Source organism: Trematomus bernacchii, unplaced genomic scaffold (genome assembly GCF_902827165.1).
Source record: "Trematomus bernacchii unplaced genomic scaffold, fTreBer1.1, whole genome shotgun sequence".
In the NCBI taxonomy this organism is placed as follows: Eukaryota; Metazoa; Chordata; class Actinopteri; order Perciformes; family Nototheniidae; genus Trematomus; species Trematomus bernacchii.
The window spans coordinates 4,972,455-4,984,576 of NW_022987588.1; the positions used below are offsets into that span (position 1 = coordinate 4,972,455).

Genomic DNA, 12,122 nt, shown 5'->3' on the forward strand with positions numbered 1-12,122 from the left:
GAGACACTACGTGTTACATAACATCAGTCAGAATGTCAGTGAAGGCCAAAATAAACAGCAAAACTGGTGCAGGTAGGACACATTTCACAGGTATGTGCAACATATGTTGCAGTTGCAACCATGTTATGCTGAGAACATGTATTTAGCAAGTACATTTAAATAAGTGTTATGTGTATGTCATCTCTTTCAAAAGAGTGTACAGTACATGTGGATGTGCATGCACTTTTATTGAGAGAGGTAAAGATACATAGAGAGAGATTTACACAGGCCCTAGTGATGCTTTATTGGTTGCCAGGTTTTGCAGTGGCCCAATGACAAGAGAGGGGTCGGTCTACATTCTCTTCTCATAGCAACCCAGAGAGCATTATAAAGCACAATTTCACAGCATGTGTCAGTGACGACAACTGACTCTTACCGTAATAATTTACTATCATAACACTGAGGTATTGTCCAATTAATATTTCAGTAAGACGTATTGCAGTGAACAGCAGCTCAGTTGAAGTGTATGATGAAGATCCATTGTAAATCACAAACTGCAGACATTTGTTGGCCCTCCTTTTTTAAGTGGTTTTCAGATAGAAGGTTTAAAAAATGTGGCATAAAAATTGTGTAGCCTAGGGATGCATTCACATTCAGAGGCTGCTATTTAATCCCTGGTGTTCTCAGCTCTATTCTGTTGGGACAAATAGAGCACAGAAGGGTGGGATATCTAGGCCAAGATTGTGCCATAGTTCAGGCTGAGTGTCACAAGAATGAAAAGAGATGGCAGACATGCAATCCAGTTGGTGTTCACACATCTAGGAAGCAAGGCTTGAATGAAAAAGTCCTTGGAACTAAGTGTGTGTCATCAGTTATCCTAACACAAAAAGTCCTAATGTGATATATATATCCTTGGGTAAGTTGTAATATTTATCTTTTTTAAAAGTGTTGCACAACCTGTATTGTCATTTCCATCATTGTAACTCTAGCGCCATCCAGTGTCAGTAAATCCCATTTGAATTTGTGCATCCATAAATAGGGCAGGAAATTATTGTTGACTGAAAGAATACAGTTTTACCGCTTTCCAACATTTTCTTAATGATAATTATACCAAATTGCAAAATTTGACTTTGAATGTTTACCTTTTTTGAGTTGATTTCATTTCCTAAATTAGCTGAGCATGTTGCTAGTTCAGTTCAGAGTAAAATAAGCGTGGTTGTCTTTATTATGAACACTTTACAATGTGATTTTCATTAATCATGCTTGTTCATTCAGATAATGTCTTTCTATTAACTATTTTCTCTTCCTGTTCACATTTAGCCTAGATCGATCATTCAATAGTCTGCATTCCTTTCGTTCTGTCACTGTGACTAGGAGGGGTTCACTTCAGTATCATGTTGTCACACCTCTGCATGCTATGTGCCTTTCATACTTTTGATCATTCACAACAGGGCACACCCAATAATAAAACTCGCTGTCACAGACAACATGGCATTTATAGTTCCAGTCTGATTGTCACTCAGTTTTATTTATACTCCTGATGATTTTGGACTTACATGTAACCCTAAATAACCCGTAAACTTCCCTTTTGATAGCAGAAAAGAGGGCTCTTCTTTAATAGATGTAATTAAACATTACATTTAATAGAAGTTTTATTCAAAGTTTCAGTGCATATGTGAGACCTGTGCCGGCATCAGTTGTGTGCCTTTATAATCAGCATGTGAAGGTGTAAGTACTTCAACTACGAAACCTAAGTGATAAATTATGAATCTAATAATCTGATACTAACCCAGTAAAACCACCATTCCTTACAGTACTTGTAGTAGCATACATGTTTTAAAGTGCAAAGTCCATTGTCAGCCCACATCGAATTAAAACGAGGGCCTTTTGTTCTCAGTTCAAAGTTCAAGGGATAGGTAAGTCATATATCTAGACCTTAGATAAATATATTTTATAGTTTTTCTTGCTTTATGTCACAGTGAATAGAGATCAAATCTTTCAAATAGGACATTATTTAATGGTGTCTCGTAAAGTCACATTACAAATCACATCAAAGTTATTGAAGGTTAAAGAGGCACACACTTCCACACCCACATTGCAGTTCTGCTTCCTCGAATTCTAAGTAGAATTTCAAGTCCTTCAGCACTCCACCCAATCACATTTTTTAAGGTATAAACGGCGATGACAGAAAGAGAAAAATCTGGAGTGAGAGAGAGAGCGTTTTCTTTGACTGTCGTCCGAAGCCACACCCTTGGGTGGCCTCAGAATCTCCTCCCTTAAGGTTAAAAGCTCAAGGAATGACAAGGCGTGCAAACTGTCGAGTGATAGGCAGGTGATTATAGCTGAGATACAGTAAGAGTTTACTTTATCTGTCCAACTAGGCATCAGTGAAGGTACGTACCCAGTCTCTTTTAATAATCTTTTGTCAGTTGCCAGTTTACAGTAGTATTCTTGTGTAATGAAATTTAAGACATAGGAAAAGAAATTGCTTAAAAAGTAATGGTTTTAGGAGTTCTGTGAGACCAGATGTTTAATACTAGGGTGTAATGGTCCTGGAAAATAGAAGCAGAAAACATATTGTAAACTATGTAATGATGTACTTTTTAAGTGACTTTAAGTATATTAACTCATTATAGGGACACATCGCACACACACATACACACTCTTTTATTGAATTTATGTTAGCTGTTTTTGCTAGAGATCAAACGTTTACAGAGAAAAGTGATGGTGCTCAGCAAACATTAATGATGTGCATATTTTTCCGACTAACCTGTAGATTTGGCACAGACATGTTCAGTCTTGACAGAGCTTTCAGTCAACGCTACGAAACTACTTTGAGATATTGTATCAGATCTGCTACACACTATTATATAGTAACAGTATAGCAGTCATATTTTATAGGGGCAAAAATATTTAAAGCATCTTGTAGAAATACACTAAAAAAGTAATTTAAGTACCAGTGTGTTATTGACAGTACATTTTTGATAGTTACTGTAATCCTCAAGAACAATGTTTTTCAGCTTCACAATTCTCAATAAAAGGCTTATATGTAAAGGATTCCACTTTATCAATCATAATATGTTTTACAGTTTATTCTCAATAGTACAGAACGTTTAAAGACAACTCAAAGTAAACAGTTCTGTTTTTTAGCTCTGAAATGCAAGACATCTGTGATATGGATCTTTCAAACAACTTCAAGTAATATGGACAAACCCTACGCCAAACATATTTTTTTAAAGGCAAATAGCACTAATTTGACAGAGCAACTTATAATCAGAACATATGGTGCATTTACGAATATAACCACCCTGGATATCTGCCTAATTGTTCCTGATATGGATTTGTTTGTGCTATGTAGTGCATTAAGTTGAAAGGGCATGATCTTATCATGAATAGCTAATGGCATGATACTGGTACGCCCATCTGTTTTGCCGACAACAGTGTGTTTGAAAAGGTTGTGTATGAAGGGCAGGTGGACACAGATCAAGACAAACCAGTTTGGGGCTCAATCAGTGAGTTTAGGGTTGAGCAAAACCGAAATACGTCAGGCATGGTGAGAAACCCTGTATGCCATGAGAAAGTGCACATAAGGAGAACAATGACATAAGTAATAGCTTTGATTGTTAAATTCATGTAGTGATCTCAGGTCAGACGTTATTCCACAGTACCATCTAGTGGCCAATGTACTCTGTGGTTTCATTATGTGATGAATTTCCTTGTTTTTTCACACACAGGTTACAAAATGAGCACGTATTCAGCATACAAGACGCGTAAGTATTAAGAAATATAAATACAGAAAATACAGAAAACTAAAAAACACATTGTAATGTCAATATCCAAAGGTTACATTTGTCAAATTATGTTAATCCAACTCTTCTACAACTGTAATACCTATTTATTAATTGTATTCAAATTGATTTATTTCATCCGTAATATATTTTTCTTTATTTCTTATTTCACATTTTCTTTTTATTGTTATTATTTATTGCACATTCATCTTTAATCACAGCCATAAGAGTAATACGCCTGTTTTTTAAATATTGAAAAATAAATGTTTTTAATCTTATTGAGTATTTAGTAGCCCTTTATATATGTAATGTAAGTCAAAGTGCATTACTGATGACTGAACACGCTGATAATTAGACAGTAAACGTAACTCTAGACTAATGCACAGGATAAAAATAAATGTCATATAATTAAATAAAATAAAATATATGAAGATTGATTAAAAACAGTATAGGAGATGAAAGAAAATGCCAAATATCAACATATTCTTGACGCTGAACTGAAAGGCCTGACAATGAAGAACAATGATGAACCCATTCACAACCAAATTATATTTCAAACACAAAAAAATACTTTAATTGTGGATTTTACTCCAAATGCGAATCATTGGCAATAGTTTTTTCTTTATTCAAATACTAATTACATGTCATACTTTCTGTCGATTCCAATGCAAGACAATTCTGAAACACTTTAAAACACATTGCATATGTATTTTGTATCAGCCTCATCATCATCAGTTTCTGAAGTATCTCCAGGAAACAGTACGTTCAAAGCCACCTGAGTGTAATATTATGTGTACATTGTCAAAAAAGAATACAGTATGAGCTTCACTAATAGGCAGTTTCGTATTAATTTCAGTTTTTACCTGCTCAAAATATGTCTAACTTCCTTGAAAATGTGAGTTGGAGACACTCAAGTCTTTTTTGTTTTCAGCCTCTCTGCTGAAAGACAACAGCTGGATCAGAAAAGTGGACGATGAGGATGAAGCTGTCGAGTGAGTCATAAAAACATAGTGAACAAATCAAATATTCCAAACTGGCAAACCCACACAATGCCATAGCTGTTGGGTGTGACTGGTAGTTCAAGTCTACCTTTGTCTACAAAAACAAACCTCTTTCTACATTCCTTTTGCAAGACACAGTGACGAGTCACCTCTGGTAGTATAAATGAATTAACTTGTGATCTTTTTTTCCCTCCTTCAGCCGAGATCCAAACTTTGGCAAAACTGTTCTAAGCCAGGTCAAAACCGATGAGACTTCTGTGGGGTAAAAGAACATTTCAATATTTACTCAATAAGGGTCGCACACACAGCAACTGGGTGTAATGTAAAAATGAGCCCTTAGTCTATTTACATCCTTCATTGTCCTTTGCTCACAGTCCAGGGGGTGAGGAAGTAAAAACCACCACAACTACAAAAACTTCAACATCTGTGCAGTCGCTCAGCAAGAGGTACAGTATTAACAAAACATTTATTTGAACAATTTTCAAATGTTTGTAGATTTTAAATAAACGTCATGTTAGCAGTTGTTTTTGAAAAACATAAAACAACAGAAAATAGCTTTGATTGTGATTCTGTCATTGTAGATTTACCGGAAGTCAGGATAAGACGAGCAGCAGGTTAGTACCGTATTTATACTCATTTATAGTTGTTTTCCTCTGCAGACACACAGTGCCTGTTAATTTGTGCTGAAATCCTTTATTTATGTTCAGGCACTTTGAGTCATTTTAACCAAACTGTTGCTTAACAATGCATCTCTTTAACCAGCACCCTCCCCTCCAGCAGGACATCCTCCTACTCAAAAAGGTACATTTTCATGATAAAACAACAAATGGTGCAATATAGCTTATTTTTTGTTATATTAGTATGAAGTTATCCTAACATTCTGCTTCTTTGTAGCAGCACATACTCATCTCCGAAGTCCGACTCTCCCATCAGGTATGTAAGCTTCAGTCTATTCAAAAAGCAGCAACGACAGAGTACATTATTTGTAATTTTGTGTATCATATCAACAACAGAACTACTACATCCAAAACTGTCATAGGGAAACCTAATACAAGGTACTAACACTTGCTACTAACCAAACCACAGGAAAGATTACCTGAGTATTTGTTAATTTGTTTTTTATTTCTCTCCACCTTAAGCTCAAGGACCTCCTCGGTCAGCAAGGATGGCACAACCACTGAGACCACCTTAACCACCACCCAGAGTCTTAAGTAGGGAATCAAAAATCATTAAGATTGTTTCAACTTATCACACACTGATTCTGTGTCTGTTTATGACAACTCCGGTTTTTTCTTCCAGATCCCCTGTGCTTAAGAGTCCCACCATGACTGAGACATTCAGTGAGAGGGTCAAGAATACAAGCAAAGGGTAAAAATATACTTCAATATAATCAATGGTGGTCTAAGTACTCATAATCATATTCTTAGGTTAACAAAAAGATGACTAAGTATCAACTGCTACACACATGTTTTTCATCTATTGACTCTTCTCTATGTTTTGGTAAATGTGGTGAAATATATAATCATCTTATCCGTTTGGGCCCTCTAAATGTCCAAATTCCTAGGTATCACTCATTCAATCTTTGACAATGTGTTGTCTTTTATAAATGTATCCAATGTTTTAATGTGAATTCATCTAAAAGGTCACAAGTAACTGTAGTTTTCAGATAAATAGCTATCTTTAGTTAATGTATAACATTTGTAGAAATGCACAAGTAAAGTACAAACTCAAACTTGAACTCAACTACAATACTTGAGCAAATGAAATATATTTTCACACAGGACACTATACTCAAGCTACTCACCAACAAAGACAACCAGAGTGACTGAAAGAACCATTAGCAGCAGCAACGAGTAAGATGTTGGCACATAATGGACACTCGTAAAAAACGTATTATTAAATCATAATATAATTTAAATCTTGACATCACTTATAACTTAAACTGTATTTCTGTACAGTGCTGAGGACAAGCTTTTGACACACTCATCCCCTCGAAGATCAAGGACATTAACTCACCCACAGACAGGTGATATTTTCATGCATAAAACCTAGAAAATAAATCACGTTGATAATGACGCCAGGCCTTCAGTAACTACATACTTGTTTTTTTTCTTTACAGCAGAAAGACTGTCCTCCACGGTTGAGACTGTGACAGTGAGAAGCAGCGCTGACACTGAGTGAGTTTCAAACCATAGTGTGTACAATGCAGGGGAGGCTGTGTATTTTTTGGTAACTTTATATTCAAGTTAGTCAGAAGAAACTGTAAAAATGAAAAAATAAAAATGTTTTCCTCTTAGAAAACAGCACAATGCACCATTTGTTCCATTTGAGTATGTCTTCTAAACCTACAGGTAAAGGAAAATGACTGAGACTTTCTAATAAATTAAAAATATATTTACATCTTCAATTGGAACAAATGGACTAGGGGTTGAGTGCCAAAGACAGGGTAGAAAAGTCATAAAGTACTCTGTTTCATGGGATTTGTTGACGAAAAGTAGAACATAGACACATGTTAGCCCTATGCTTCAAAACCATGACCTCTATAGGGATATACTGTATTGCAGTGAGCCTATACATAATACAGATTTAGCTCCATGCAGCACATGAGACACGAAGGCTTATTTGAGGCCCAGATGGTCAGTGGGCGTGTGAATGGTGTGAGTGTACAGTGTGGTCTTGCAATGCCTGTTCCCCTTTCAGTGTGTCGTTGTGCCTTAGAGCGAAGATAAGAATAGATAGATATAATAATTCATTTTTAGGTAATATTACCCTTCCATATTTTTGTATTAAAGTAAGACTAAGTACATTTTACAAGAAAATAGAACAGGATATTTCTCTTACAAAATAAAAGAGGTGTAAAGCTCCCATTTTCCAATTAATATGCTTACATTTTTACATCACCTACAACTTAACCTGTATTTCTGTGCAGTGCTGAGGACATCTGTTTGACACACTCGTCCCCTCGAAGATCAAGGATGATTACTCATCCTCAGACAGGTAATATTCCCAAAATAAAACTAGAAAATGAATTATGTGGATAACAAGTAAAGGAAAAATATGAGATATTCAAAAGCGATATATTGTAATGGAGGGTTTTTTTCCTCTTTACAGCAAAAGAACTATCTCCAGCACTGAGTATGTGACAATGAGAAGCAGCAGCAATGGGTGAGTAACTGCAGCACAGCTTTAACAAACTGACTATAACAATAAATACCAGTCAGTCTGATAACAATAATTTGTCTTTTTTTTCAGAAATGATACTAAAGCTACCACCACGACAAGGAGTTCCGCCTCGTAAGATCAACCTCCTTCAATATCTTTTTATTTTTAAAATTAAAAAAAGGATTTCAAACTCATATATTTGTGTTTTTTTCTTTCTCTACAGTGCCGAGGATGACCTGTATGACACCCTCTTGCCTAGATCCATCACAAATGCATCCAGTCTGTCTTCTTCTGCAGGTGAGATGCCTCAGTGAATAACCTTTTTACAAAACACAACCATTTATTTATCATGTCATTGAAATAATTGCATTGTCATTGTGTCAGCAGCAGCAGCAGCAGCATCTCAAAGAGAGAGATCATCACAATTGAGAGCAGCAGAGGGTGAGTGCTGGATTTGAATAATAGAAGTAATGCAATGGTTATTCACTTGTTCCATTAAGTTATCCTGGTTTCTTCTGACATTGTGTTTTATGCATTTAGAGTCTCAAGCCCAGTCTCTTTGCCATCCTCCACCCACAGGACCTCCAGGTAAACATGCTGACTGAGATAAAATGGGGGTTGATGCCATATGAAGAAATGTGTCTATATTTACAGAGGAAATACTATGTGTATTTTAAGATTGGTTGTAAACCAAACCAGATTAGATCGTTTTGTGTATTATATGTAGTTTTCAATAAATAAATAAAAATATCCTAGTTGTTATATCTAATAATACTAATTACTCAATCCCATTTTACATTTACAATGTCTGAAAAAAAGGCAATTCAAATAGACTACTTTCGAAAAAATGCGAAAAAATGCAAAAAAAAAAGAGCAAACAATATTTCAATCCTGTTAATGTTTTTTGTAACATTTAATGTAATTGCTAATAAGTAGAAATTAGCATTTACATTCTTCTATGTGCAAATAAACTAGCAGCAATATCAGAGTATCCATTGATTTCATGTCCTTTATAGAAACATGACATTTTAGTTTATGTCAGCGATCATGGTATGTGTAAGTTTTCCTGTTTATACACATCAAGAAATCATAATTTATTGTTGTTTTGCTATTGAACATCAAGACAAAGTACAGCTGGGTCTGATGTAAATGTCATTAATTAATAGGTCAAGAAGTAACAAGGTTTATTGAAAGAGATTACATTAGAACAAATAGTATAATATTTACATTTTAATAAAATTATAAAGATAATTTGTACAAGATAAAGAAATATGTACCATTTGCAACTCATTCATATTCCTCTTGGACACACAGCTACAGCTCGTACACTGATGATCTTCCCTCCACCCGCACCTCCTCCTACACCATCAGCAGCACACCCAGGTAATCATTAAACCATTATCGACATCTCTCACACCCACACACACAACCGTTGCAGGGTTTGCCTATGCTATACAACCAGATGAAATGTGGCTGCAGTCTTTATGACATCCCTTATCTGTTCTGTGTTTGCACACACAGTGACGACAACATCAGCGACAAAACCTTCTCTTACTCCAAACCAAACTCCAGGTAGGAAGCAGAGAAAACTATCACTATCTCTGCATGTACAGTGAGTTAGAAATATGACTTATCTATGGTTCATTTTGTTTTCCTACAGTTATGAGTACACCAGTATCTCCAGTCCAACCTCCTACTCCTCCAAAACATACAGGAGCAGCAGGTATTTCATGAAATTAAACATGTTTAATATTGTTGTACAAACATGATATGGGAGTAAAGCAAGACTGTTATGGAAACTGATATTGGTGTTACTGTACTCTCACAGCAGGTCAGATGACGTGACAGATTCAGTCCTTTACTCATCCTCCGTAAAGAGTGTGTATGCAGCTCCTGAGAGGTAGGAAGTGCATTATTTGTAGACCTTGGAAACAGCAGGTCCACAAAAAAAAAAACAGACTAATAGTGAACAAATGTACTAATAGCCCTGCAAGGCTGTATGTAGGCACAGTGGTGCTATGAGTGGTGCTATGAGCAAAATGTCACAATGCTAACATGCTCACAATGATAATAATACAAATACATGGGATTTTTATAGCACTTTTCCTAATGCTCAAAGACGCTTAATGCTACATGGTGATGGGTGGAATGTATTATGTAAGGCATAGTCTTAAAGGGTCCCTATTATGCTAATTGTAATGTTACTACATTTTTGTGCAAAGATATAAATCTGCTGGTGGCACTAGAGGAAAAAAACATCTTTAAGACCATATATATAGGTCAAAGACAGAGACATATATATATCCAAGGTCAACAGCTTTATTTAAATATATGATGATTTTTTCAATAGAACGGTGCTTGAGAAAGACCTGTGCAGCTACTGCCGTAAGCCCTTCACTGGTGACGCCAAGATGGTCCTGGATGACATGAAGATCAACTGCCACACCACCTGCTTTAAAGTGAGTAGAATAACATTCCATTAAAATGAGAAATATCAGTGTTTGAAGAAGTATTTAGATGCTGTATGAGTTGCAATTCATACTGTAAAATAAATACATTCCTACTTCTTCTGTGAAGTAGAGTTTGTGGTAATTACCTGCATTGTTCCTCCCAACTGCCAAGCAGCCTAATCAGCGAGTAATTGGAAACACCTGTAGGGGTTTAATTTGCAACATAAAAGCATCTACAGCTGGTAATGTTTCGGAGTATGAGACACAGTATTCTCCTTCTGAGGTTTAGGGGATTTTAAATCAGCTTCAAATGGGAATACTTAGGTAAAGTACAGCAGAATGATACTTACAATGCATGAGTAAGTGTTCTTCTCTGCTAACAGGTATTGTGCAGCTGACTGCTTAGCGTGTGTGTATTTAATCATGAGTGTGTGTGTGTTTTGGCAGTGCGAGGTGTGTAACAGCAATATGGGCTATATGAAAGCTGGGGACAGCATGTGGATCTACAAACACATGGTGCACTGTGAAAATTGCTTCGATGTCACCAGAGGTAAAAAATTAATGCATAAATATAAGTGTGAATTAATGGACATAAATGAAAAATATGTGTTTTTTTTTTTTGTTTTTCTTGATTTAATTTTGAATTAAACGTTATTTTATTTTTTTGACTCTACAGAAAAATGGCGTCGCTGAATTTCCCCCTAAGCCTTCCCTGGAGATGAAGCATCTATGATTTAAAGAGAAAAACATATTGCTGTTAATCAATACCTTTTTGGTGATGTGGGATCTTGTGTTTTTAGTTTTTACAAGCTGATAAAAGCTTTATCTTGGTGTTTTGACAAATGACAGTTACATATTGAATATACCTTTTTTTAGTAACATACACTTGCAGCTAGCTGTTACTATATTGTTGACATTGTGATATTGCTGCCTCTGTATCTACTACTTTCACAAATTTAAATTCTCTGCAGCCTTTAAGCAGACTCTTGTGTGAAACATGAAATAAGATAATGCAATATTTAGGGCCGGGGGATTTTTCTGTGTGCAATAAAGACAATCAATATAGCTTTGTCTAGTAATGTCTCAACGACTTTGTTGTTTAGCTGCCCTGTTTGTTGTTCATATCAATATTTACTCTTTTATTCTTTATATGCCTTTTGAAGAATGGCAATCTGAGGTGTTTATTTACTTATAATGAAGTTTATCATAAAGTGTACTGAAATGGAAGTATTGAGATATTTCAATTAATAATTTGTACTAATTAAATTAGAATTCTAAAGGAATGATTGAATTGGTAATTGCTTTATACTAATAAAGTACAATGTATAATTCATTTTAATTGATTGTCGTTCCCCTAATAGAAATACTTTTTAGTACTGTACAAAATGTATACTCTTTCTTGAATGTATTTTATATGAAGGCTATCATATCTTAATGTACATTTAACAGCTAAAGACAGAACTATTTCTACTGGATTTTATTATTTTTTTATATTTGAGTTACTCCATACCAGAAATGAAACAAACATGGAAGCAATTGACATACATTATCAATAACCTTGCTATATTCACCATGACCTTACGTACAGTAGCCTATTCCTAGCAGTCCTCTGTCAGTTTCTTCTCTTTTGTTCTTTCCTTAATTACATGATAACCTTGTCACAGATTTGCTGAAATTATTCCTTTGTATTCATGAAGAAGTTTCGTCACCACTTAATAACACATGGTTGAACCTTTTCAATA

General features: G+C 35.3%; 1 protein-coding gene across 14 annotated transcripts; it reads left to right on the forward strand.

Moving 5' to 3' along the window:
- Window positions 1-2,154: 2,154 nt before the first annotated feature.
- On the forward strand, window positions 2,155-11,455 carry scel (sciellin). Of its 14 annotated transcripts, none has more exons than XM_034128583.1 (20): window positions 2,156-2,372; window positions 3,714-3,749; window positions 4,488-4,526; window positions 4,699-4,759; window positions 4,968-5,030; window positions 5,143-5,214; window positions 5,350-5,382; window positions 5,531-5,569; window positions 5,663-5,701; window positions 5,908-5,979; window positions 6,068-6,136; window positions 6,550-6,621; window positions 6,727-6,794; window positions 6,891-6,945; window positions 7,698-7,765; window positions 7,880-7,933; window positions 8,021-8,062; window positions 8,154-8,225; window positions 8,315-8,371; window positions 8,471-8,518. In XM_034128583.1, exons 2-16 carry the CDS (start codon window positions 3,722-3,724, stop codon window positions 7,909-7,911), a joined length of 810 nt encoding a protein of 269 aa, XP_033984474.1. In that variant the 5' UTR covers window positions 2,156-2,372; window positions 3,714-3,721; the 3' UTR covers window positions 7,912-7,933; window positions 8,021-8,062; window positions 8,154-8,225; window positions 8,315-8,371; window positions 8,471-8,518. The 14 variants fall into 14 exon arrangements, with proteins under 14 accessions (XP_033984475.1, XP_033984474.1, XP_033984469.1 ...); XM_034128578.1 differs by having other exon boundaries at window positions 2,157-2,372; window positions 6,888-6,945; XM_034128581.1 differs by having other exon boundaries at window positions 2,157-2,372; window positions 5,666-5,701; window positions 6,888-6,945.
- The last annotated feature ends 667 nt before the right edge of the window (window positions 11,456-12,122 follow it).